Here is a 25,678-nt window from a genome sequence, read left to right as displayed (position 1 = left end):
CGATCCATTGGCCATCCTGCCTCATTCTCGCGACGAGCACGGAGAGGAAACATCATGGCCCAGCAGCCATTGCCCACGTCGGCAATACCCACCGACATTTACGGTGGAGGTACGCAGAGAGCCGTGTTCCTTGCGTCGCGAACCATGTTGCCCTTGCGATCGCTGACATGGTAATTCATCAGATGAGGTGTCCGCCCTCGTTCTCGACCCCGGCTACTGCAGCACCCGCGCAGGCTTCGCCGGTGAAGATGTGCCCAAGTCTGTTCTGCCCTCGTTCTACGGTCACGTCACTAGCGAACCCCAGCGCGACCTATTTGGCGACGAGTGCATCATCCCCCGCGCCGATTTCGAGATACGCAACTACATGAACCGGGAAAGCGTCGTCCAAGACTGGGATGTCGCGCCCAAGATCTGGGAGAACATGCTCATCAAGCGCCTGCAGCCCGAGCGCCAGACGCCGCCCTCGAAAAACGGTCTGAACGACGACGTCAAGGAGCAGGATGGTGACGGTGACACAGCCATGGACGAGGCTGAAAACCAAGAAAAGCCCCTGCAAGAAAGTCCTCTCTTGATGACGGAAGCGCCGTGGAACACGCCCAAGTCGAGGGAGAAGGCCATCGAGGTCATCATGGAGAACTGGGGGTGCCCTGCCTTCTGGCTGAGCCGTACCCCCGTGCTCTCTGCATTCGCTGCTGGCAAGGCGACCGCCCTGGTCATTGACGTGGGCGGCGCCAACACCTCCGTCACCGCCATTCACGACGGCATGGTTCTCAAAAGGTCCATCCAGCGTTCTCCGGCCGGCGGCCTCTGGCTCTCCTCTCAGATCCGCAACATGTGGGAGACGTCTGAGCCCAAGGTCCAGCTGACGCCGACGTACATGGTGGAGAACAAGTCCGCCGTCGACGCCTTGGCACCCGCCCAAGTCCGATTAAGGGAGTTCCCCTTCCAGATCAGCGATTCCTTGCGCGCTTACGAGGAGGAACGGGTTCTTACCGAGTTCAAGGAGTCGGTCGTCGAGGTCTGGCGCGGGCCCGGCCGATACAGCGCCCCGAATAACGAAGACTACATCAAGGCGCAGCCAGGCCGTGTCTTTGAAATGCCCGACGGCTACAATCAGATGTGGCGCGAGCAGCGCTTCAAGGTCACCGAAGGCCTCTGGGATGAAAGTGCCGGATACGCCGTTGCAGAGTCAGAACGCCTCACCAAGGCCCAAACCATTCCCGAACTCATTCGCGCCTCCCTAGGCGCTGTGGATGTTGACCTGCGCGGCAATCTGCTCGCCAATGTCGTCGTCACTGGTAGCACCAGCTTGATCAACGGCTTCAACGATCGCCTGAGCAATGAGTTGACAGCCATGTACCCCGGGCTGAAGGTCAAGATCCACGCAGCTGGTCTTTCGAGCGAGCGACGATTCGGTGCCTGGATTGGCGGCAGCATCCTGGCCAGCCTGGGCACTTTCCACCAGATGTGGATTTCGAGAAAGGAGTATGAAGAGAACGGCGCCGGGGTCGTCGAGAAGCGGTGCAAGTAGGGAAGGGGAAAAAAAAATCCCATAGAAAAAACACAAGTGACTTGGAACGGTGAGGGAACCAGCGGGCGGGCGTTGGCGATGGAGCGTTTACTTTGGCGTCCGGAGTCAAGAGGAAGATGAGCTTTTGGTGAAGGGGACAGCTGGGAAGGTCCTCGGCCCCTGGGGGATCAAAATCATGCTGCAGAACGGTAGACAGGCGGTAGTCCCTTTGAATATGCCACTCATACCCATACTGCCCGTACCGGGTCGTGAATCCAACCACCCTGCCCGCGCGACGGTCTTCCGTAGTCTCGTACGCTCGACAACACACGACGCCACGCTGTTCATTCTACATGCAGTTTTCATCCCGCTTCCCCAGTCAGCCTGGCCTGTCCCCAAAGGCCAAGCCGTCACTCTGCCGCCTCCAGCTCCCGCTCCGTCTTCACGTCAGCAGCCCCCCTCTCAGCCCGCCTCCTCGTCACCCACGCCCCCAGCTCGCGCCAGATGCTCTCCTTCTCGGCCGGTCCCAGAGTCGCGGCCAAGCCGCTCGTGCTCGACGCGACAAAGACCCTCGCGCCGCCCCATGAGCCCTCCACCACGCCCATGTTCTCCGTCTCGTCCTGCCACCCGTACCGGAAGCGCTTGCCCACGTTGGACCCGTGCCGCACCCGCCATATGCTCTCCCATATGCTCTTCCCCACGACGCACACGCTCTCGGGGCGGTACGTCCTCGCCTTGTCCTCGAGGAGGGCTACGCCGTCGTCCATCTCGGCCCTGCTGAGCTCGGAGCCGTTGCGCGTGGGCCGGGCCACGATGTTGGTCAGCCCGAGCGAGTACAGGGCCGGCATGTCCCGGTCCTCCTCTGCGCGGCACCGGCGCGGCGTGACGCCGCTCGAGTACATGAGCTTCCAGAAGAGGTTGGACGGGTGGTTGTACGCGTGGCCGGTCATGGCGGTCCGTATGCCGGGGTTGAGGCCGACGAAGAGCACGAGGAGGTTGTGGGCGATGGCGTCGGGGAGCAGCGGGAGGTGGGCGTATGTCGAGGGCGGCGCGTAGCCCGTTGCCTGCCGGGCGCGGCTCCTCTTCCGCTTCTCGTTCTTGTCACTGTTCTCGTTCTTGTCCTCCTCTTCCGCGTCCGCGTCCGCCTCCCACTTCTTCCTCTTCCGTGGCGGGGACCCTGGGGGACGCGGCGACGAGGTTTGGCGCTCGTGCTGGGCCCTGGTCTGGATGGCGATTGAGGCTGCGCGCCGAGGGCTGCGACGCGTTGGTTCCGCGGTGGCACTGGTGTATTTGAAGGCGTCCAGCTCGAGGCAGCCCTTGAAGGTCGCCGGTCGGGCGGGCTGGTCGTCCGTCATGGCGAGTGTTGGGAGGCGAGAGGCGCGAGGCGGTTTTGCTCGAGGTGGTGATTCTGGATGTGGTTGCGGCGGCTTCTCGCGTACGATGCCCGGGGTGCTTTTGTGCGCCGCTTGTTCTGATTTACTTTTTCTGCACAGCGTACGGAGTCAGTTGCCGCATTCGGGTCTGCATGTTTGCAACTGAGCCGCTTGGCTGGCCGAGATGAAGAGAGCCCAGCCCGATGCCCATGCTGTCGTGCTGTCGAGTCCGTGTCCGTGATGCTATTTTCAGCAGGGCACTCCAGGGGCACTCCAGGGGCCGCCCCCCACCAATGGCGGCGTGTCAGCCCCGCCTGGCCGCTCAAACAGTTGCCTTGGCCTTGGCCGGGGGAACGGCGCACCAGGTCCATGTCCCCCACCCCCGGGCGTATCGGGTCGACGTCCCGTTGCCCATCCACATCATCATCAACACGCATGCACACCTCGGCCGTTTTCATCGACCAAGCCTGTGTCCGTCTCCAACCTCGACTTGTATACATTTCACCGCCGCCTCTTCGCCGTCCTCGACCGCTTGAGTCTTGACGTGCCTTGTCCCTGTCCTGTCCTGTGCTGTTTCCCGCCGAATTGGCTGCATCACTCGTCTTTGAACAAGTAGCAACCCAACGACGCACCGTCGGCACCCAGTCTATCCCTCTGTCCACCCACCATGGAAAAGGTCAAGAAAGCCCTCAACGCCGGCTCCGAGGCCGTCGGCGTCGGCGTCGGCGTCAAGCCAACTGAGCCTTCGGCAGAGGCCTATGCTGAGCTCAAGGCCAAGTACACCGAAGCTGGCCAGGACCACGTCTTCACTTTCTACGACTCTCTGAGCACCCAAGACAAGGCTGCCTTGTACGACCAGCTGTCCGGCTTCAACCCTGCCTCCATCAACGAAATCACAAAGAGGGCCCTTGGCGAGTCCAAGTCAGACACCCCCGACGCCCTCGAGCCCCTCCCCGAGTCTGCTCAAGCCAGCATTCTCGATTCAAGTCCCCATGACATCAACAAGTGGTACAGCTCTGGCCTGGGCCTCATCGGCAAGAACAAGGTGGCCGTGGTTCTCATGGCTGGCGGTCAGGGAACTCGCTTGGGCAGCTCGGCGCCCAAGGGTTGTTACGACATTGGGCTGCCTTCCCACAAGAGCCTGTTCCAGATCCAGGCCGAGAGGATCCGCAAGATCCAGGAGCTTGCTGCCAAGCATAGCGGCGCCGCGTCTGTCGCCGTTCCCTGGTACGTCATGACTAGCGGCCCAACCCGCAAGCCTACCGAGACCTTTTTCGAGGAGAACAAGTACTTTGGCCTAGATGCTGCCAATGTCAAGATTTTCGAGCAAGGAGTCTTGCCCTGCATTTCCAACGAGGGAAAGATCCTCCTCGAGAGCAAGAGCAAGGTCGCTGTCGCCCCCGATGGCAACGGCGGCATCTACCGGGCCTTGGTTGTCTCTGGCGTTCTCGACGACATGCGCAAGCGCGGCATCGAGCACATCCATGCCTATTGCGTCGACAACTGTCTCGTCAAGGTTGCCGACCCCGTCTTCATTGGCTTCTCCTCCTCCCTCGACGTCGACATTGCCACCAAGGTCGTTCGTAAGCGAGACGCTACCGAGTCTGTCGGCCTCATCCTCTCCAAGAACGGCAAGCCCGACGTTGTCGAGTATTCCGAGATTGACAAGGCCACCTCTGAGGCAGAGGATCCCAAGCACCCTGGCGTCCTCAAGTTCCGGGCTGCCAACATTGTGAACCACTACTACTCTTTCTGCTTCCTCGAATCCATTCCTCAGTGGGCTCACAAGCTGCCCCACCACATTGCTCGCAAGAAGATTCCCTACGCAGACACTAAGTCTGGCGAACCCATCAAGCCGGAGACTCCCAACGGCATCAAGCTTGAGCAGTTTGTTTTTGACGTCTTCCCCATGCTGTCTCTGGACAAGTTTGCATGCATGGAGGTTCGTCGCGAGGACGAGTTCTCGCCACTGAAGAATGCCCGCGGCAAGGGCCAGGACGACCCCGACACCAGCAAGGCCGACATCATGGGCCAGGGCCAGCGATGGGCGGCTGCGGCCGGAGCTACTGTCGTGGCTGAAGGTGGCATTGAGATTTCGCCTTTGATCAGCTACGTAAGTCAAAACCATGTGCCGACGCACTCTGGCCGTGGACGCATGTGCTAACAGCGATGTCTGACAGGGTGGCGAAGGTCTCGAGAAGCTCAGCGGTACCACAATTACTGCTCCGGCCGTTCTGGAGCGAGAATAAAAGTATCCCCTTTTTGGGTCAAGACGAGGGAATGGCTCTTTTGGTGCGTATGTGTGGGCGTTTGCTGTGAGGGTCACACTGGGCGAAATACGGATGTTGAAAAAACAGGCATTTACACGGCGTCGCGTAGGTGCAGATTCGTGCATGCGTACAAAGGCTAGCTGTGCTTTTTGGCGTGTCGAAATGGCGCTGGTGTTGCAGTCGTCTCCCGTGACTGAGGTACAGACAATCGGAAAGGGCCGCTCGAACAGATTGCATGATTGCTCTCCCCGTGTCGGGCTTCCTGAAGTGAGCTGGTGCGAGGTCTCTTGGTTTGTGGCCTGCCGGCCGGATGTCTAGTCTATATATAGAATCATCTGCGCATTCTACCAGGTTCTAACACCGCATTCTATACTTTATGCCCGGATCTATTCGTGCTCGCTTATAAACTTTTCGGCCTCGAGGGCAGCCATACATCCCGTACCTGTGGAACCAAATTTTAGCCAAAGTCACCACCTCTTGCACGAGACAAAGACTTGAGATTCATAGTTGGGGGAACACGAGGAGGGAATTGACGAAGCTCACCCGCACTAGTAATGGCCTGTCTGTACCTCTTGTCCTGCACATCGCCGGCGGCATAGACGCCCTCTACGCTCGTCATGGTAGTACCAGGCCGGGTGACGATGTACCCGTCGCCATCCATGTCGACCTGGCCCCTGACGAGGGCGGTGGCGGGATCGTGGCCGATGGCGTAGAAGAGGCCGCTGGCCTCGACGACCTCCTCCTTGCCGGTGACGGTGTCCCTGACGACGAGGTGGCTCATGAGGTTGTCCGGGCCGCCGCGGACCTCGGTGGCGACGGTGTTGAAGCGCACCGTCACCTTTGGGTTGCCGAGCAGGCGCGCGGCCATGGCCTTGCTGGCGCGCAGGACGTCGCGGCGCACGAGCACGGTGACGTGGCTGCCGTACTTTGTGAGGAACGTGGCCTCCTCGGCGGCCGAGTCGCCGCCGCCGATGACGAACAGGTGCTTGTTGCGGAAGAGGGGGAGGGCGCCGTCGCACACGGCGCACGCCGAGATGCCGTTTTGCCAGTACGCCTGCTCGCCGGGGAGGTTCATGCGGCGGGCCGAGGCGCCCGTCGCGATGATGACCGCGTCGGCCGTGTGCGTCTCGTCGGGCGAGAACTCGGTGCTGTACTGGAAGGGGCGGCTGCTGAGGTCGAGCCTTGTCACGGTGTCGGTGACGATTTCGGTGCCGAAGCGCTCAGATTGCGCGCGCATGTTGTCCTGCGGCCCGCCTGTGTCAGATCGTCTCGTGTGCTCGAGTCTTACTTGGGGGGTGGGGGGAGGACGGGCGGCGGTTGTCACCATTAACTCTTGGCCCATGATGCCCTTGGGGAAGCCGGGGAAGTTTTCGACCTCGGTCGTGGTCGTCAGCTGGCCGCCTGCGGCGATGCCGTTGGCCATGAAGCCCTCGTATAAAACGGCTGCGTGTCCAATTCTCGTTGAGCGCGTGTCGGAAGGAATAGAGTCTAGTCGGCCGGCGACCGCGCGGGGGGGGGGGGTTGTCCAACTTACGCTTCAGCTCTGCTCTGCCCAAGTAGACGGCGGCAGTGTGGGCGGCCGGCCCCGAGCCAATAACTGTTTCATGTCGTCTCCCGTCAGCAATTGCTTCCCCTGATGGAAGGGCGTTGGCGGTGGCAACTTGACACGTACTGACGACCTTGCCGTGCATCTTTCGTACGCCTGCTTGGTGCGCCCCAGGGCGGGTTTGTTTAAACTCTGCCGCTGCCGCTGCCGCTGCCGCAATCGATAGCCCAGCACTGGAGCGCAAGGTCCGTCGGAACGTTGAGGCCAACAGTTTGGCGGTATTGAACGGGAGAAGTATGCGTCGTGATATTTGGAGTCTGGTCGCAAGCCGAAGAGCAGGAGAGGGAGGGGCGGCGGTGAATGTTTTGGTCACCTCTTCGGTCACCGGGCGGGGGGCTCGTTGTCCCGAGTCCAGACTCCCGAGTGACTTGTGGATTAAGTAAGCAGCACCCTTGCTTTGTAATAGCATCCCTAATCGTTGATGATGTAGCGGCCGTGGACTGGACCTGGATGGGACGGATAGGACATGTCATCGCCTAGGTCGTTGATAGTGACCTCCAGGAAAGGTCAGGAGTGCATGACCATGTTTCCGTTTGGTCATTGCTTCCTCCGTGTTTCCACATCGATGCGGCGGCGTCGTGACGCGGCCGACTATCAACTGGACTAACACCGAGGCTCCAAACGACGATTCGTATCTCCTCTCCTTTTCTCCAGATAGAAACCGCGGCGAGCAAAGCCCTCATCACATGCCACCACATGCTCTCCATAAACAAGCAAAAATTGCAATGCCCGTCTTTATTTGGATACCTCCCCATGTCGGGTAAAAAAAACTATCTTCCGCCGTCGTCAGCACTCCCCTTGCCAAACCTCACCCCCAAACCTCCAATGTCCCTCTTGAAGAACTTTCCAAAGTTCCTCAAGTTCTCATTGATTGTAGCCTTCTCCGCACTCTGCGTAGTGCTCCCAATGTCCCTGGCCGCACTGAGCAGCTTTTCTCCCAGAAGGCCTGCGTCGAACCTTGCCCCCGCAGCCGCCGCGGTGAGTGCAGCTCCAGGGTTCATCCCGGCGACCCCAGCACCACTTGCCATGCCTGTCGTCGCCGCCGCCGCCGCCGTCGTCGTCATGATGGGCGTCAGCAGGGGAGAGCTCGGGACAAGTTTCTCATGGGAACTGCCGTCGCGGTGGATGCCAAATAGTTCAATGAGGTGGGGTTGGTCCTGCTTGCGGATGCCCTTGAGCTCGAGTATCTTTTTAAAGTTGGTGTCGGAGCCATCACCGATGTGGATGAGGTAGGCTTGGACGAGACCCTCGGGGGGTGAAGGCCGGACTTGGAGGGTTTTGAGGAGAGGGTCCATGCGGTTCATGGAGTGCTCGACGCGCCGGACGAAGCTGGAGGGCGGTGCTTGCTGCGTTGTTGAGGACGACAGGGGATTGTGGTGAGAGAGGAGGCTGCCAAAGGACTTGGTGAGCGCGTACTTGTCCACGAGCATCTGTTCGACATGATTAGCGACTGGGCTTGTACGCCGCGTGACCCGAGTGCGCAAGGCCTACCTGTTGCGCGCCAACCTCTGATATGGGTCGGCATGCCACAATGCTGTTGATAAAGGCTGCGGCCAGGTGCTCAACCAGATTGTCACAAAACGCCCTGGCGTATTGCTGCTTGCCCACCAGGCCCAGTATCTCTGCCGTCTTTGTGCTGACATGCTTGACCAACTCACCCACGTAGGTGCTCTGGTCGCCCGCAGTGTCCATGGTGCTCCAGTTTGTATTCTTCATCTCACGCCATGTCCCCTCGCATTCCAGCTCAACCAGGTGTACCAATGCCAACACGGCGGCGCTAGCCACGCCCAGGAAAGCATCAGCTTGCGACGATAGGTCCACCTTTGGCACGAGCTCATTGTCGATGCGCTTCTTGATATTCTCCTCCAGCTGACCAGTGTTTACATGCCAAAAGTCGGCAGTATTGAGCACCAAGATGGCATTGTGTAGTGACGGGCCCTGAGACCCGCCGGCTTGGAGGATGTGCAACAGAACCTGCTGCGCGTATTCGTCCAAGTACTTGGACAAGACCTTGGACAGGTCCAGCAACCTGTCGCTGGTAGACAGCTTCGCACACTGCGACAGGGTCAACTTGTAGAAGTGGAAGAGCTCAATGGCAGACGGGATGATCCCCTGAGGAGAGAACTCCTCGCCGGCGGGAATGAGCGGCTGGTTGCGGTACTTGGACATCAACGACGCCAGTTGCTTGTCCTGCGAGTCAACCCACAAGCTCAGGTACGGTTCAAACGCAACCGAGATGAGGCCATTGAAGTTGTGCGTCTTTCCCTCCGTCGAGCTCAGAGTATCGATGCTCGCCCTCGGCGCGTCCGAGAACTTCTTCTCGAGGCTTTGCTCAAAGTCTAGCGTTTCCTGCAAGCAGCGCAACAACAAGTTGACGTCGACCTTGTTCCCGTCCCCGCGTCGCATGCTCCTCTCCAAAATCCCCTTGAAGTCATCTCTGGTGCCATCGCAAAACGCCGTGGTCAGCAGCTCTCCGACGTGCCAGTGCGACGGGAAGATGGCTGCGTGCTCGTCCTCGTACGTCTTCACTGTGCGCTTGAACCACGCATATCTCCGCCCAATGTTATCGAGGTTGCCAGCTTCGTCATTCCCACGGAATACCTGCCGATACTCTCTCAGCTCCGTGTTTACGTACCAAGTGATTATTCTCGACTTGGCCGAGTCTCCCAAGGCATCCATGACCAGGCATGCCTCGACAAGCATATTCCTCTTCGTCGCCACTTCGCCCTTGACAAAAGTCGTTTCAAAGTCCTCGCACACCTGCTCAAGCAGCTCCCTCTGGAGCTCCGACACTTGCCGGCTCAAGGTCGCAATCTGCTCTATGCTTCTGTAGCTGTTAAAGTGCTTCATCAGCTGAATCACCGCCTGCAAAAGACCAGCGCACTCTCGATACTGCCGCGTTCTGGCAAGCCCGCGGAGTTGTTCATAAGCAGTCGTGAGCATCTGCAAGCGTTTGAGCGCCGTCATGCTAAGCGTCAGGTTACGTTTCGTGCCGTCCAGCCGCTTGATCTCCGCCGTCATGGACGTGATGTTCCGCTCCGTCTCAATCGCCCGTGATCGCACAGTTTCTATTTTCCGGAAGAGCCGAGCCAGCTCTGTCTGCGCCGACTGCATGCGTTCCAGGCTGGAGTCGGGCTTGTACGCTTGCTCTAGTTCGAGGTTGTTGATTTCGTTCGATAGCACGGTTTGGTGAGCTTTGAGGGTTTGCGACACTTGGCTGATCGACGATACGGTAGACGGATGCGAAAACAGCATGTTCAGATGCTCCATCGGATCGTAGTCGACTGTTTATTGTTTTTTATTTTGCAACGCAATACCCGTGGTTAGGATGGAGGGTTGACTGAGCATTGCGTGCAAGAGGGAGGCCCTTACCTGCACTCAGAGCCGAAGCTGCAGGTGTGTCTCTGTTCGTCTGAAGTGGCATTGTGCCTGCTTCACCTGATGACAAGGTATCGTAGATGGGAAATGCAGAGGTCAAGGCCTATCCTCCGCTTCGCGAGCCGGGATGCCGCAGCTTCATGTCTGTGTGTTTGTGCCTGTTTCCTGCTTCCTGTCCATGTCCGCCTCGCCTCCGTGTCCGTGTCCGTGTACTCAAGTACATTTCCTTGTCAGCGACATCGAAAAGCGGGTCTGACTGCCAATTGACCTCCAAGGCTCTAACCCAGCCAGGCGTTTCCGGGCTCCGTCAACATCGACCGCCAGGTACGGAGTACTTGAGTACTTGTAAGTTACCTTCGACTGGTTACAGCACATTAAAACTGCGTGTGCGCTGCAATGGCGTGGCGGTCAATTCGACGGCACAGCGACCGTCCGACACCGCCCATTCATTCACATCTGCCGGTCCTACACATGGCATGGCTTCATCTCATCGTCGTGTGTGTCAGAGCTACCATTTTATTTATTCAATGTTGCCGGCTAATCCAGAGTATAATCATGTTCCGCTGGTCCCCCTGTGACTACCCCCAACCCCAAAGTCATCTGGGGCCCGTTCTATTTCCAGACTCTCCTTGTCCCTAGCCGGAGCGTCCTTAGTCTTCTTACGCATAGAGAAGCGCCACGAACTCATTCGTCCCTCCCTGCTGTCTTTCGACTTGGATGGACCAAGAGATGGGCTGCTGGTCATGCTGTCATAACTGCGCCCAAACGCCGCGCCGTCTTCGCCCAGGTCATCTGCGTTGCCAATGCTTGTTCGTTGTTCGGCGGATGCATTTCTGTCCGAGTTGGAGGTGCTGCCTGGTCCTTTCTTAAAAAGCCCAGAGTCCTTGCCAAGCCTAGAGGAAAGACTGAACTTGCTGGAGCTACCTTTGCGGAACAATTTTCGCACTACATTATCAGAGTCTTTGGCGTTCGACGTTGAGACAGAATTCATATCTGACGGTGTGTTGGACTGCGTCAAGTCTAGTTGCAGCGACTCACGAGACTCCGACACCGACGTGCCCGTGTGAAGAGAACATGTATCCCTGGAAATTCGTGAGTCCGACAGCGAGTCGTCGTGAATCTCCGGAAAGTCGCTGGCTGGTGTTCCAACCTCTTTGCCTTTGCCCTTATCTTCCTTGGGCTTGTCCTTGCCTCCGTCCTTGTCCTTATCCTTGCGGAAGATGTTGCCCATGAATGTTGGAGCTGTGGGGTTCAAGCGTTGGCTCATGAGAGATTTGGACGACGCTGCTGGCGGACGGGATCCAATCACTCCAATTTGGCTGGGAGATGTATGAGGATCTCGCAGGTCACTCTCCTCCAAGATCTCGTCGTCTGCAGACGCTAATGTGGTCGTGAGCGCAGTCGTTGATCCGTGCAAAGACGGCCTTCTTGACCCGCCTCGGCTTGGAGACCAAAACCTACTGTTCTTCAAGTTGGTGGCTGCATCTCCAGGAGCTCCCCATATGGATGCGCTGTCGGTAGAGGGACGGGGATGATCGATAGAGATAATGGATGACGGCCTAGAAGGATCCTGTTCTCGGTCCGAGATGGCGGAAATTCTAGATCCCTTCAAGGAATTGACCCGACGAGCAGAGAAGTAGTTTAAGCTTGCCGACGGACTCTCTTGACCCGTGGAATTTCTGCCGCTGTTGATACCCCAGGGCCATAGCCTCCGGCGAAACTCCATATTCTCGCCTTCTTCCGTACCACGCGGAAATGATTGACTCTGGCCTACTTTGAGACTACCAATGGGGGGGCCGTCCTCATCAGACGTCTTTGGGGCTTTGGTGCTGCGAGAAAAAGGCGAAAAGATGGTCGAGAATCGATGAACACTGGCTGGTGAGCGCGCAGGAGGTGATTGGGGCATGTTTAAAGAGATTTGATCACCAGAGTCTGCATACTGATGGAAGGGTAAATGATTCGCGGATCCGTGGGGACTTGGGAGGACGTGAAAAGACGGGGCGGGGGAGACTGGCGATTGCGGACCGTTCTCTTCGGCCACGATAGATTGCGGCAGAATGGGATTCTGAGATTGCTTGACATCCACATGCTCCTCAGTGTCGTCAAAAATGTTTGACGGGAGAAGAGTCTGAGCAGAAGGGCTCAGGGGACCAGTAGCAGCCTTAAGCTCGGCCTCGGATTGCGCCTCAACATGATTGTTCTCCGACATGTCCATAAAAAGGCCAGGCCCGAACGTAGGAGCACCAAACGATACGTTGCCCTGAAGTTGTGGTTCAGCGTGAGCCAAAGGGGGTGATGATACCGGGGTGCCGCCCAAGCCAGGTCCTGGAAAGCTCAGGCGCTTCGCAGCTTGAGATAGCATAGCTGGGTCAAAATCCACCGCTGTGGACGACAGCGGGGGGAAGAAATTCAGACCAGCCTGTTGTTGCTGAAAGGCCAGCTGGTCGGCCAGGGCCCGAATTTGCTGGTCCAGATTGTGCCCGAATTTGGTCTCTGTAACAAGGCGGTTATGTAAGTCTCGCCTCTTCACCTCCCACTCTCTCCTGAGCCGCTGGTCCTCCTCTTTCCATTGCTCGTCGTTGGCGTCAGGGAGCTGCTCCCGTGTTGCTTTGAGATCCTGTAGCTGTTTCCCTTTTTGGGCAAGCTCGGCTTCCAGCCCGGCGCATTTTTCCTGAAGACATGCCACCTGAGCATTGAGACCTTTGACGGCATGATCCCGTTTCTCTTCCATTTCCCTTCTCTGCGTTTGGAAGTCTTCACGCTCCTTTCTCATCCGTTCCACTTCTTTTTCGAACTTGGAAATGCTATCCTTAATTTTCGACTTTTTTGTTTCCTTTTCTCTCAACTGCTGCTCCTTCTTCGCTCGCTCCTTTTCTGCGGCTCGCATTTGCTCCATGGTCGTCCGCATCATGGCTTTTAGCTGGGTGGTGCATTCTTCCTTCTCTTTGAGAGCTTGTCTCTTCCTGTCCCTCTCCCTCTTCAGTTCATCTTCTTGTTGCAGAGCTTCGGCCTGTTCCTTGGCTGCCAATTGCACAACGTCATCTATCTCCCTTCGAATAGCTTCAAACCTCTCATTCAAGTCCGCCAGTGACATTTCTGGCTCGTTTAATACTGCAGACTTGACTTGTCCCTGGTCTGTACTCGCTACTGACGGAGAATGTCGTCTGTGCAGCGTATTTCGCCGCTGACCAGGGACTCCTGTTGCAAGATCTCTGGAGGAGCCCGTGACTCCATCGTTGACTGGTGTAGCCTCAACGGTCGGGTACGGGAATCCGGGTCCATCGGAATCATCGGCATCGTCGTTGGCGGTCGCACGTGAAAGGCCCGGGTCTACGAAGCTGGTAGGCAGTCGAGAATTTCCCAGTCGAGGTCGACCATCTTTACCAAACGTGCGTAGCCTGATGACAGTACTGTTGGATCGAAAGTTATTTGGACTAACTGCTATAACCCTGATGTTGTAAAAATGATTGGGTCTCAGACCAGTAATTGTTATGGCCTTTTCGTTACCGGCTACTTCGTCAACTATTGATCCAAGTCTTGGTCAGCATCTCTGGAAGGGACACTGCGTGTTTCGCCGAGCAGTACTCTGGGCTTGTGTGAATGGAGTGCACCCACCATCAACGCCATTGACCTGTATTAAGAGTTTCTGAACAGGGCGCTGAGAGGCAGTTCGTGCGTCCCAGGTCAAATATGCCGAGTCGGATCGAATTCCGGCGAGACAGACATCCGGGGGTGGCGGGATGTCAAGTCCAAGAATATTGACGAGCTCGGGAATGGGTTTCCAAATGGTTTGAATAGCGCGATGAACCAGCCTACGAGATGGGGGGAAAGAAAAACCGTTAGCCCTCTCCGACAGAAGCAGCGTAAAGCTGTGGTACAAAGCGATTGGGGGGGTATAGCGGTCCTGGAGCGGCCAGGTGGTTCGTGAAAACGGGACAGCAAACCAGGCCAAGGCGAGGCAAGGGATTTCAACTCACCAGATGACAGCCCCGAGAGTCAGGCCCATCTTGAAGCGCGCAACCGGCGAGGCATTGATGACGGCATCGTGAGCAAAGAAATAAATGCGATACATGGCGGCGCGGCCATCGAGACGTAGAAGCAGGGCAGTGACAATTGCGTAGAGAAGGGTCCTTGAGCCGGACAAGTATCTACGACACAAGCCGAGGGCGAGAAAAGTGACCAAGAGCGTGATCAAGGACAAGGGCTCCCATGTCATATTCTCAGCCCTCCGAGCACTGCTGAGAGGAGGGGAGGGGAATCGAGACGGCAAAAAGAATAAGAATTATCACCTGGCCAGGCGTGTGGTGGTGAGGCGGCCGGCAGTTGGGAATCAAAGGCGGAGGGCAAAAAGGAAAATCGTCGTTGGTGGTGGTGGTGGTAGTGGTGGTGGTGGTGTGGTGGTGGTGGCAGTGTTCATGCAAGCAAGCAAGACCCGCGATGTGGGGGTCAAGGCTTGGGGCGCAGCGAGTAACTACGAAGCAGACGGACGGGAGTTGGGGGAATTCTGGGGGGGGGAGGCTTCGCGGGTACCTTGGGGCCCCCCGGGCGGCGGGCGGGGGCAAATAGTTACTGGTATTTGCAAATAAAACACTGGCAAAGACGGCGCTGTGCTGCAGTTGCAGTGCTTGGGGATATACGGACGTACATGCAGTAGTGGCTGGCAGGTACGTCCGTCCGTACAGCACCAGAAACAAGTGAGGAATCAAAACACTCATAGACCCGTGGCGGCAAGATTATGAATTGTGCCTGCCTCACTTTCAATAAAATCGAGGCACCGACCCGTACCCTTTGATGATGTGAAGTGGACTTATGGACGCGACAAAGGCTTTGAAAGGCTTGGGCTGCAGGTGGCCTGATGTTTGCTGCAGATGGACCTCACATTAGCGTCATCTTGGCTTTCGGCTGGCGCCCTTGTCGAGATCAACATCAGAAGGCAGCCCTGCGCGCCTGCTGCCCTGGCAAGTTGACGAATTTGCCCGCCACTCTGGATGGTGGAAATCCATGCAGCCAATTCACGGTGATGCCGACATCGAGGCAATGGGGATTTGTCCGTCATTGTGGTCTTGGCGTAAAGTTGGACCGCATGACGACTTTAATGCTTGGCCTTGTAGTAAGTAGTACGGAGTACGGCGTAACGAGTACGACATACATGCCTCGTACCGCGGCTCGGGCGTCGTGCGTGATGGATTGCCAAGTCGTCACTTGCGGTACCGTAAAAAAAATGGAAAAGTATAAAAAGACAGGGCAAGTCGCAAAGTAGTAGCACATCCGGTAGTAATCCTCCCAGCATGGCGAGGTGCAGTCAAGGTGTAACGTTATTGCCCTAGTTACTTCACTAAGTACCTAGGTACTTAAAGTACGCTGCTGGACGCGAGTGCTCAATCCGTCGCAAGTAATTGCTGGGTACTTGAATTTACTAACTTCGTGCTGCAGGAGTCATGAGGCACGGCGGATGCTTTGTGCAGCATTGACACTTGAGTCAGTTCCCTCGTTGCAGTTTCATGAGAGTGCTCGTTGTGGATTCTCTGCCTTCCATCTAGATGTCGGTACGGAAAAGTTGGCGTTGGTACTTCGGTCGTAAGCACACGGTACTTCCCTGGGCAGGCACTGGAGCAAGTGCGACGGGCCGGAGGAGCCCGGAGGAGCACAAGACGTTGCACCGGTTATTCCACCTGTGCGCCTTCCGGCAGCCGCGACCCGGCTCCGCTTGGCGTTTTCGTTTGTGTTGAACCCGCCCTTGACAGATGCGACCAACGGGGCCCAACAACCACCGACTCGCCTTTCAACCCTTCGCCTTGCAATCCGCTTCCCTGGTTCCTGGTTGATGCCTCGCGACCGCCTCTCCCATCATCCGCATCTCGAATTCCTTAGTCCCCTCAGCGCACAGCCCTCTCTAATCAGTCAACTTATTGCATCGCATTTGCTGCTCCCTGCCATCTCGGCTCTCGCCAACCCTCCCGCATCAGCTGGCTCCTCTCGCCACCAACATCCGTCTCTCACTCGTCAGCGCCGTCGCTTCAAGCCTTCACCTCACGCTCCAGTCCCCAGAACACCGCCTCCAGGAGTCTCGCCCTTTTGCCAGACGAAACTGCAGCGCGCGTATCCGAGGAGGGCTCCAGGTTTGCGTACAGTCTCCTTGCGCGTTCGGTTTCGCCGTTGCAACCCGCTCCTGGGCTTCGTTGGGCACCCGACTTCCCACCACGCCAACGGTTGGCAACGACCGCGCCGCTACGCATCCGAGGCGTGAGAAGCCCGCGCTGCCGAGCGACAAGCATGCAGTACGTTCGGAACATCAGCGACTCGGTCTCGACAGCATGGAACTCCATCAATCCTGCCACCCTGAGCGGTGCTATTGATGTCATCGTTGTCCAGCATGAAGACGGCTCGCTCGCCTGCTCGCCCTTTCACGTACGATTTGGCAAGTTTTCGCTCTTGCGGCCGTCTGAAAAAAAAGTCGAGTTCAAGGTCAATGGCATCAAGCAGGAGTACTCTATGAAGCTCGGCGAAGGCGGCGAGGCCTTCTTCGTCTTCGAAACTACCGAAAATGTTCCTGCATCCCTTCAGACGTCTCCCCTAGTTTCTCCAGACAGCAGCCCCGGACTGGGTCCTGAGGAAGCGCCAGCTGGACTCAACGACCCAGACATTCTTGAACTTGATCAAGAGCTGAGCAACTCGGCTAGACCGGCAGCGGTCGTGCTGCAAACCCACTCCGACGCAAATGGTTAGCTTCCCTGCTTTACTTGCAAGACTACTCTTCTTCCTCTTGTGTTCGCACGTTGCTGAGTGTGAAATCAGGCATGATGACTCCGCTATCTGCTTCGCCAAACATGTCAAATCCACGTCCGGTGTCTGACGACTGGACTTCGTCCCTGGTCAGGCCGCACAGCGTCGATATTTTCAGGCGGTCTGCAAGAGCTCTCCACCGTGACGACGAAGACGAGCCTCGAGGTCCGAACGAGTCCGAGAGATCGCATAGCCCCCCACCTTTGGGAATGGAGCGAGCTAGAACTCTGGCCAAGGAGCTGTCTGCTGTGAATATACCTAGCCGCGTCACCGAAACTGGCGATCTCATGCTCGATATGACCGGTTTCAAGAGCAGCGAAGAGGACATGCTCCAGGCCGAGATACTCGCTAGGAAGATTCTTTCTGAGGAGCTTGAAGGCAATTACGATATTGGCTCCCTCTTCGGCTTTGACGAGGAAGGCAACCTGTGGATTTACAGTAGTGAGGAGGCGAAGCAGGCGGCCATGAACAAAACCATTGAGTCGTCGCTCAAGGCACATCGCCACGACACTGCCGCCGATGCCGTCTCCGACCCCGGATATCACAGTGACGGTAGCGATGTTACGACCAGCCCCCGTGTTCCTTCACACCGGCGGACAGAGTCTGACGCTGGTCCGTCCGGAATGCAGACCCCCCCTCACACGCCTCCCGGATATGCTGCAAACCCAAATGTCAACTACGCCAAGACGCTACGTTTGACTAGCGATCAACTGAAGGCGCTGGATCTGAAGCCGGGGGAGAACTCCATGAGCTTCACTGTCAATCGAGCAACCTGCGCCGCGAACATGTACCTATGGAAGCATGAAACTCCCGTCGTCATCTCCGACATTGACGGCACCATTACCAAGTCAGACGCCCTCGGCCATGTGCTCAACATGATTGGCCGCGACTGGACGCACACGGGCATTGCCAAGCTGTACAGCGACATCGCTCAAAATGGATATAACATCATGTATTTGACAAGTCGATCCGTTGGTCAGTCTGATACAACTAGAACGTATGTCAATGGCATCGTTCAAGGCGGATGCAGGATGCCCCATGGCCCTACAATCTTGTCACCCGATCGCACAATGGCAGCTCTGCGACGAGAGGTTTACTTGCGTCAGCCGCACGTGTTCAAGATGGCCACACTTCGAGACATCAGCAGCCTGTACGGACCAGGTCACAATCCGTTCTACGCTGGATTCGGCAACCGTCTGACTGATCAGATTTCGTACCGGACTGTCAACGTACCCAGAACCAGAATTTTTACCATCAATTCCAACTCTGAGGTGTCTCTGGATCTCTTGAGCCTCAACAAGCTGAAGATGAGCTATGTCAACATCAACGAGGTCGTTGACCACTACTTCCCACCCGTCGCCACGCTAGTGAAGGGTGGCGGAGAAGACTACACCGACTTTAAATACTGGCGCGACGAGCCCCTTGAGCTTGACGAATTCTCAGCCAGCGACAGCGAAGAAGTAGACGTGCCGGGCGATAACGAAAGCACATACACTGTTGACGATGACGAAGAGATTGGCGACGGCCTCGTCGACAGCTACATCTCACGAGAGTCTATAGACGAAATCTTGGACGATGAGAATGTCGAAAACGACGAGGAGTACGACGAGGACGACGAGGAAGGCGAATATGATGAGGACTACGCCGGGTCTGACGACGACGAAACACAGCTTGTCGATCGCATGGCCAGGTCCATGATTTCCAACAAGGGCGTCGAAGAAGACGTCGGCGCAGAACTAATCACGGGGGTTGGTCACTTGTCCCAAGAGAAAAAAGGCTAAATAAAAAAGCTAAAAATGGGAGCAGTTGAGCGGCAACGGCGTTGCGATCGAATCACAGGAAGCATACTTTGAAGAGCCCGTCGAGATTCGGCCCACGGCCGCGTCCACACCTGATCAAGCATCTTAGGGGGAAAGCATTCATTCCATGGTGAAGTATACTCTAATATGTGGAGTGGAGTCTTTGGAGATACAAATGGACCTACGGCGATAGGGGCGCGGGAGGAGGGGCGAGAGGAGGGGCGACCGTGAGGCACATTCTGCTAGGAGGCACACTGAATGAATATTCATTGATGGTATTCGCAGAGGCATGGCATGGCGCGGGCGTTGGCATTACATTTTGGCGTCGCGAATAGAAACCTTTTGTGTTGAAGCAGAACTAGTCAATTATCATTTTTTACTCAAATTTTCCCATTTTTTGTCGAGCATTGTCTGTCGTTGACTAGTTGGTTCCTGTAAATTCCCCCCTTCGACCAGCATCCATCCTCATCATCCGAATATTTAGCTTGTTCCATACCCATGTACACAACAAGGACTACGACCTGGATAACCTTGTCTTTTTGACGCCTGCCGTTTTGCAATTCACTGTCCACCCATGTGCTTGATGCGAATTTCGACTGCCCTTCTGTGAGCCTCCAACTCTTCCACCTTGGCTAGCTGCATGACTGCTGAGCCAACGTTCCTGAGACCCTCAGCTGTAAGATTAGAGCAAGTGATGTGTTTCATGAAGGAGGCGAGGTTCACGCCGGAGTATTGCTTGGCGAAGCCATACGTCGCTAACTCGTGTCAGTGGGATAATCAAAGCTTTGTGTCCAGGACAAGGGGAAAGACGTACGCAGAGAGTGGTTTACACCGGCTGAGTAATCGCCGACACTTTCGGGTGTCCATTCGCCGATAAAGACACTGCCGGCATTCACGACCTGGTCTACGGACTTGGCAGCATCCTTGATCTGCAGGATGAGATGTTCGGGGGCGTATTCGTTGCTGATACGCATGGCCTCCTGGACCGTGTCGACTTGCACGGTGACGGAGTGAGCAATGGAGCCGCGGACAATGTCGACGCGAGGGAGAGCAGTGGCCTGGTTGTGGACCTCGTCGTCAATGGCCATGAGCTGCTGCTCTGTCAGGTCGACTGCAATGAGAATGACTTGGCTGTCAACACCGTGCTCCGCCTGGGAGAGCAGGTCGGAGGCCACAAACGCGGGATTGGCGTCCTTGTCAGCAATGACGAGGACTTCAGACGGACCAGCAGGCATGTCGATGCTCACACCGGCGTTGGTGTCGTTGCTGACATGCATCTTGGCAGCCGTGACGAACTGGTTACCAGGGCCGAGGATCTTGTCAACCTTGCTGACGCTCTCGGTGCCGTAGGCCATGGCAGCGACGGCTTGAGCTCCGCCAGCGAGGACTATGCTCTCAGCGCCGACTTTATGGGCGACGTAGACAATCTCCGGGGTGATGCTGCCGTCTGCCCGGGGCGGCGAGGCCAAGACGAGCTTCTTGCATCCAGCGACCTTGGCCGGAACACCGAGCATGAGAGCAGTGCTGGGGAGGACGGCTGTGCCGCCGGGGATGTAGAGACCAACCCGTTCGATGGGACGGGAGAAGCGACCACAGACGACGCCGGGCATCGTCTCGACTTGGAGAGGCTTGTCTTCTTTTTGAGCAGCGTGGAACTTCTGGATGTTCTCGTACGAGGTGTCTATGGCCTTGATGGTCTCCGGGTCCAGCTTCATGAGTTCCTGAGGGAATGGAGCTTTGATGACGGGTGAGGTGAGAGAAGTTGCCTTCTCAAACTTGTGAGTGTACGACAGCAGGGCCTTGTCGCCATTCTTGCGGACGTCTTCGATGATGGGAGTGACAACTTTGAGGATAGCCTCGGGGGACTTCTGAGATGGGCGCTGGAGCGCCTTGAGAAGCTCGGCCTCTGAAACCTTGGAAGAGTTGATTCGCTGCATGGTAATTCTGCGGTCTGCGAGCTGCTCGGCTGGAGGGGCCTTGGGGACATCACCTTGACTCATGATGCCCACCTTCTCTGCCCATATGCCTTTGGCATTGCCTGGTCGTCTGGTGACCTTGAGGCTCTTCGCATCCAAGTTGGCCTCAATATCAGCTAAGCTGGCGCCAGAGCCAATGGCCTTGGTTAAAGCAAAGTAGATGAGGTCAGCAGCTTCAAAGGCAACCTCCTGGGGCGTTTTGGCATCACATAGCTCCTCGGCCTCTTCCATGATCTTGGCCCGAAGCAGCTTCTCGTCAGAGAAGAGACGGGCAGTGTAGGATCCTTTGGGGGCAGACTTCTTCCTTGAAACAAGCGTCTGCTCTAGAGCAGGAATGCCATTCAGATTTCCAAAGCATGAAAACTGCGGGAGGTGGCAGAACCGGCCGGCCTGCCTGACAACAAACCTCAAGGTGTCGTGATCGCAGTCCAAGCCTACTCGAACGAGCTCCTGGGTGTCTCCGGAAGTAGCACCCTTGACCCATAGTCCCCTCTTGCGGCTTTGATAAACCCCGGTCTGCGTTTTGATTGCTTCAAGAATGCTTTCTTCACTGGAATAGGCAAGACCAAGGGCTACACCAGCCTCGTTCGTGACGACGGTGGGAACGAGACCATCCTGGCGGTCGGAATTCCAGTACTTAGCAATAACGTCGGATATCAAAAGCTTTCCTGTGGCGGACTTATCCGTCGTCAGACCAGTTGAGGGAAGAATAGGGATGGCATTGGCCGTGTGAGCGGCGTCGATAAACTTGTCAAGCGGCGTTCCATCGATGGGACGCAGGTAGAGGTTCTTGACCTTTGCAGATTGAGCTGCCTGGATAAATTTGCCCGACTCGGAGGCTGAGAGATCAAAGTCCTTTACCAACAGCCCGTGCTTCGAAGCTGCAGAGAGGTCGGGCTTGCCAACAACAGGAAGCACTCTGTCTCCAAAGTCGGCGTATTGAGGCAAAGCATCTGGCGCGACGAATACTTTGCGGGCCCCGCGGTCCAGCAGAGCAATGACATCGTCTTGCGATTCAAGGGCAGCGGCGTCCAAATGAGCATGGAATTCGTACTTGTGACGGTTTAAGAAGCGCAGGAGCTTATCTTGAATCTTTGGTGTTGCCTGCAAGAAGGGATTGCCAAGCAGCGACACTTCCTCGCGCGTCAAGCCGTCGAGGTTGGCCAGGCCCGGCGGCACGGAAACGCTGACGAGGAACGGCAAAGGCAGCCCCGTGGCCATTGTGAAGAAACGCGACCCGTGTACCGATCGAGGAGCGCAACGAGGATACAACTCCCGATTTGTCGCTTAGAGAGACGTGAGTACTTCAATGTTCAATTGGGAGAATGATGAAAAATGGCCAACGCGAGTGACTCAGCCATGAATTGATCGTGGTGGGGGTCGCCGACCCTGCAACTGTGCAACTGTTTGGCCCGCCCCTCCATCTGTCATCTGTCCACCACTGGTCTAGCGCTGACCACACCATTGACTTGGGCGTCATTGGCCTGTAGACACTGCCGGCCCCGGCTCAACGTGTAACCGTTCCTTCTACTTCGACCGCAACTGCCTTCTCGGGCGCAAATTGCTGCGCAGCCCATCGACGCCCTCGCGAGTTGCATCCTCAGCTGCAGCTTCTGCAATCAGTCGCTGTGGCCCAAGACTGCAAGCGTCCCGCACACCACGAGTTGCGACTCACCATTTGGCATATTCCCCGTGTATGCGCCATTTCATGCACCATCGCCGTGTCTTCATCCTGGGGCACTTTGATGCGCAGCCCAGCGTTGCAAGCCGCAGCCCGTCACCCTCCATTTCCCCGTCAACAACCACACGTCCCTGTACGTCGCCATGGCTTCAAGCCAACCTCAACCCAACGGCGTCACAGCCCCAGCCAATGCACCTCAACCCCCTCCAAACGCGCAATCGACCACAGCTGCGCCGCCCGGCGCCCCGCAACCCCCAGCTCAAACTCCCGGTACCGCGGACCCCCGACCTCGCGATGCCCGACTGATCGAACTCCTCCTCACCTCTCAGGGGGTGACAGCGTACGAACAACGAGTTCCGCTGCTCCTCCTCGACTTCGCATATCGCCACACATCCTCCATCCTCAACGACGCGTTACACCTCTCGGGCGATCCATACGTCACCCAAGCGGGATCGAAGCCTTCCGCGGCTTCAGGCGCATCAGCGCTCGCGGCAGGCGATGCGCCCATCACAGCAAACGGCGTAAAGCTCGCCATTGGTGCCCGCTTGGGGTATCAGTTCCGCGGAGGAAGCAGCGGAGGCGGCATCAGCAAAGATTACATGCAAGAACTTGCCAGAGAACGAAACAAGGTGGCCTTGCCGAGGATAGTCCCCAACGAATGGGGCGTCCGGCTACCGAGCGAGCGGTTTGTTCTTAGTGGGACAAGCTGGGGTCTCAAGGACATGTGGGATGAGGCCGACGACGAGGACGAGGAAGAGCAACAGCAACAGGGCGGTGACGCCATGCAAGGTATCGAGGCGCCAGAGCCCGAGGATGTCGGCGGCGACGGAGTGGAGGGGGGCACCGTGGATGATGTTTTTGGGGACGATGTGGATGAAGAGATGGCCGAGTAGACGCCATTGTCGGTGCCACATCCCGCGGATGTTTTGGCCAATTTGAGTGGTCTTATGTTTAATGGCATTGGTAACCTGGCCTTTGTCGGTGGCTTTTACGGCGTTTGGCGATGCATCAGAGGCTCTGTCTACGGTTGACTTCGTGCCTGTTGAGCGGGGAGCGCATTTCTTGAGCCCGAAATTTCATCCTTCATAATCGATGCCGCGTCGGATGTTTCAAGGGGGACAGATTGAAAGACATGATACGTTGAAGAGACAAATAAAGCACCACATTTTAGTATACCCGATTCTGACAACTACTGTATGAACAAGGAGAGGACTCTATGGTACACTAGGCCTTTGGATAAAACGGTAATCTCATACACTCTATACCCGAGTCTTGCTTTTGCCAATCCTGCCGGCTCAACGCTACCTTAAAACTTCGGCTTCATGGTGTTCCGTAGTCTCTGGTAGTCAAACAATGCTTCAATGCTGCCAACGGCGCTGATGGCAATATCCTTGTCCCACAGTTTGCGGTTGGCAAAATCCATAACCTCCTTCTCCGTAATGGCATCGATTCGGCGCTCAATCTCTCCGGGCATCATGCGGCGGCCAGTCGTGATGAGCTGGCGGCCAATGTCCTCGGCAACGGCAGTGGTACCGTCGAGGGACAGGAGTATAGAGGCCTTGAGCTGCGCCTTGGCGCGCTCAACCTCAGCTCCACTGACGTTGGTGCACAGGCGCATCCACTCGCGCATGGTGAAGTGAACAAGATCGTCGAGGCGGGTGATGTTGTCGGTGGTCAGATAGATACCCCAGAGACTAGAAAAGTTTTGTCAGCTGAAATCTGACCCGAATTTGCTTCAAGAGTTACTCAATCATACCCAGTATCACTGTAGCTGGTGGAGAAGCTCATAAAGCTGTTGGCCAGCTCGTGTCGGTGGACGAGACCACTGAGCTTGCTGCCCTGGTGGGGAGCGTTGCCCATGGCCTTGTCGTAATTGCCGACAATAGCCTGGGTGACCAGAGCAGTGAAGTAGTCGTCGGAGCTCCAGCTAACACCCTCAACAGCCAAGGCGACGTTGGCGGTGCCCATGGTGTCATCACGGACTCGGACATCTGAGCCAATGAAGTCGGCCTTCTGCTTGGAAAGGAGGTAAGCATGGTTCTCGGGGCCCTTGCTGGGGAGGCCGGCAAAGTGCTTCTCAGCCAGCTCTACCAGCTGCTCGTGGGGAATGCCACCGGCACCCACGAGGACCATGCGGTCGGCAGTGTAGTTGTTTTTGATGTAGCTGGTGAGCTCGGTTCGGGTGATGTCGCGGATGTTCTGGCGAGGGCCAAGGATTGTACGGCCCAGTGGCTGGTGCTGGTAAGCAGTGGCGTGCAGATGGTCAAAGACAACCTCTTCGACTTGCTTCTCGACCTCCTCGGACTCGCGCAAGATGACATCGCGCTCGCGCTCGATGGCAGACTCCTCGAGCTTGGAATGTTGCAAAATATCGGACAGAATGTCGACGCATTGGGGAACATCGGAGTTGAAGGCCTTGGCAAAGTAGACGGTGTTCTCACGCTATAGGTAGTGTTAGTAGTCGGGTGTCCCATGGTCTTCCTGAAGAGTTTGCATCCACGTACGGAGGTGTAGGCATTGAGGTGACCGCCCATATTCTCGATCTCGAGCTCCAACTGCTGCTGCGATCGCCTGGAAGTGCCCTGGACGCGTATTTAGTATTCTGACAACTAATTGCCACCCCATGGCTGGTGATTGTTGTTTGTACCTTGAAAGCAAGATGCTCGAGGAAGTGTGCGGTGCCGTTGTTCTCGTCAGTCTCGGCGCGGGACCCGGCGTCAATCCAGACACCCACAGTCGATGTTTGGGCCCATGGCGAGTGCTCGGTAGCGACCTATTTCTCATGTATTAGTAGCAAGCCCATGAGAGGCATATCGCGGCCAATCAAGGCCAGATGAATGGTACGCACGGTCAAGCCGTTCTTGAGCGTTGTCGTTTGAGTATTGCCGACGCTGGAAGGAGTCGCGAAGCCCCGACGAAGAGAACCGGCGGCTGACAGACCAGCACGGCTTCGCAGGCCCTGCGAGAGGTTCAAAGCTAGTCTGCGAGACGCCATGGGGGAGGATTGGGTGGCTCGGAGATGTACTGAGTGGTTTGAAGGAGTCGTTCCATCTCGCTCGGTTAGAAGCTTTCCTGGGATAGAACTTGTGGCCTGATAAATCAGGCGGCCGTTTGCCATTCCGACCGGCTCCGAGGAGGCATGGTTGGCCAATCAAACGGCCGCATTAGTAACCTACCACTGACTAACGCGACAAGCCCGTCGAACATCGAACAACAGGGCCATCAGCTGAATACTCGAATCTTTTCATGTACAACTAACTCGCGTCAATCTTGTACCAAAAGTCCAGCTCCCAGGCCTTTTA

General features: G+C 56.7%; 10 protein-coding genes across 10 annotated transcripts; 4 read left to right on the top strand and 6 right to left on the bottom strand.

The window, feature by feature from the left end:
• Window positions 1-54: 54 nt before the first annotated feature.
• MAM_05318 (actin) lies at window positions 55-1,531 on the top strand (the record flags this gene model as incomplete). The annotated part of the gene is made up of 2 exons (XM_040824116.1): window positions 55-109; window positions 183-1,531. 2 exons carry the CDS (start codon window positions 55-57, stop codon window positions 1,529-1,531), a joined length of 1,404 nt encoding a protein of 467 aa, XP_040677828.1.
• A 389-nt stretch (window positions 1,532-1,920) lies between these two features.
• On the bottom strand, window positions 1,921-2,865 carry MAM_05317 (uracil DNA glycosylase superfamily protein; the record flags this gene model as incomplete). The annotated part of the gene is made up of 1 exon (XM_040824115.1): window positions 1,921-2,865. One exon carries the CDS (start codon window positions 2,863-2,865, stop codon window positions 1,921-1,923), a length of 945 nt encoding a protein of 314 aa, XP_040677827.1.
• Window positions 2,866-3,550: 685 nt separating this feature from the next.
• Window positions 3,551-5,132, top strand: MAM_05316 (UDP-N-acetylglucosamine pyrophosphorylase; the record flags this gene model as incomplete). The annotated part of the gene is made up of 2 exons (XM_040824114.1): window positions 3,551-4,996; window positions 5,064-5,132. The coding sequence occupies 2 exons, from the start codon at window positions 3,551-3,553 to the stop codon at window positions 5,130-5,132; spliced, it is 1,515 nt and encodes a 504-aa protein (XP_040677826.1).
• Window positions 5,133-5,610: 478 nt separating this feature from the next.
• On the bottom strand, window positions 5,611-6,844 carry MAM_05315 (thioredoxin reductase; the record flags this gene model as incomplete). The annotated part of the gene is made up of 3 exons (XM_040824113.1): window positions 5,611-6,596; window positions 6,688-6,750; window positions 6,826-6,844. 3 exons carry the CDS (start codon window positions 6,842-6,844, stop codon window positions 5,611-5,613), a joined length of 1,068 nt encoding a protein of 355 aa, XP_040677825.1.
• Window positions 6,845-7,529: 685 nt separating this feature from the next.
• Window positions 7,530-10,183, bottom strand: MAM_05314 (GARP complex subunit Vps53; the record flags this gene model as incomplete). Its single annotated transcript, XM_040824112.1, has 3 exons — window positions 7,530-8,189; window positions 8,251-10,043; window positions 10,132-10,183. The coding sequence occupies 3 exons, from the start codon at window positions 10,181-10,183 to the stop codon at window positions 7,530-7,532; spliced, it is 2,505 nt and encodes an 834-aa protein (XP_040677824.1).
• Window positions 10,184-10,690: 507 nt separating this feature from the next.
• Window positions 10,691-14,353, bottom strand: MAM_05313 (Fibronectin type III domain protein; the record flags this gene model as incomplete). Its single annotated transcript, XM_040824111.1, has 4 exons — window positions 10,691-11,517; window positions 11,599-13,659; window positions 13,753-13,949; window positions 14,115-14,353. The coding sequence occupies 4 exons, from the start codon at window positions 14,351-14,353 to the stop codon at window positions 10,691-10,693; spliced, it is 3,324 nt and encodes a 1,107-aa protein (XP_040677823.1).
• A 2,057-nt stretch (window positions 14,354-16,410) lies between these two features.
• Window positions 16,411-18,828, top strand: MAM_05312 (SMP2 protein; the record flags this gene model as incomplete). The annotated part of the gene is made up of 3 exons (XM_040824110.1): window positions 16,411-16,858; window positions 16,933-18,668; window positions 18,727-18,828. 3 exons carry the CDS (start codon window positions 16,411-16,413, stop codon window positions 18,826-18,828), a joined length of 2,286 nt encoding a protein of 761 aa, XP_040677822.1.
• Window positions 18,829-19,280: 452 nt separating this feature from the next.
• MAM_05311 (histidine biosynthesis trifunctional protein) lies at window positions 19,281-21,916 on the bottom strand (the record flags this gene model as incomplete). Its single annotated transcript, XM_040824109.1, has 2 exons — window positions 19,281-19,474; window positions 19,534-21,916. The coding sequence occupies 2 exons, from the start codon at window positions 21,914-21,916 to the stop codon at window positions 19,281-19,283; spliced, it is 2,577 nt and encodes an 858-aa protein (XP_040677821.1).
• A 603-nt stretch (window positions 21,917-22,519) lies between these two features.
• Window positions 22,520-23,269, top strand: MAM_05310 (Transcription factor TAFII-31; the record flags this gene model as incomplete). The annotated part of the gene is made up of 1 exon (XM_040824108.1): window positions 22,520-23,269. The coding sequence occupies one exon, from the start codon at window positions 22,520-22,522 to the stop codon at window positions 23,267-23,269; it is 750 nt and encodes a 249-aa protein (XP_040677820.1).
• Window positions 23,270-23,682: 413 nt separating this feature from the next.
• On the bottom strand, window positions 23,683-25,371 carry MAM_05309 (mitochondrial processing peptidase beta subunit; the record flags this gene model as incomplete). The annotated part of the gene is made up of 5 exons (XM_040824107.1): window positions 23,683-24,070; window positions 24,133-24,818; window positions 24,881-24,958; window positions 25,024-25,149; window positions 25,225-25,371. The coding sequence occupies 5 exons, from the start codon at window positions 25,369-25,371 to the stop codon at window positions 23,683-23,685; spliced, it is 1,425 nt and encodes a 474-aa protein (XP_040677819.1).
• Window positions 25,372-25,678: the final 307 nt, after the last annotated feature.

Source organism: Metarhizium album (genome assembly GCF_000804445.1).
Source record: "Metarhizium album ARSEF 1941 chromosome Unknown scaffold_13, whole genome shotgun sequence".
NCBI classification, from domain to species: Eukaryota; Fungi; Ascomycota; class Sordariomycetes; order Hypocreales; family Clavicipitaceae; genus Metarhizium; species Metarhizium album.
The sequence above is the reverse complement of the archived record's forward strand: the minus strand, read 5'-3'. Positions and strand labels throughout refer to the sequence as shown.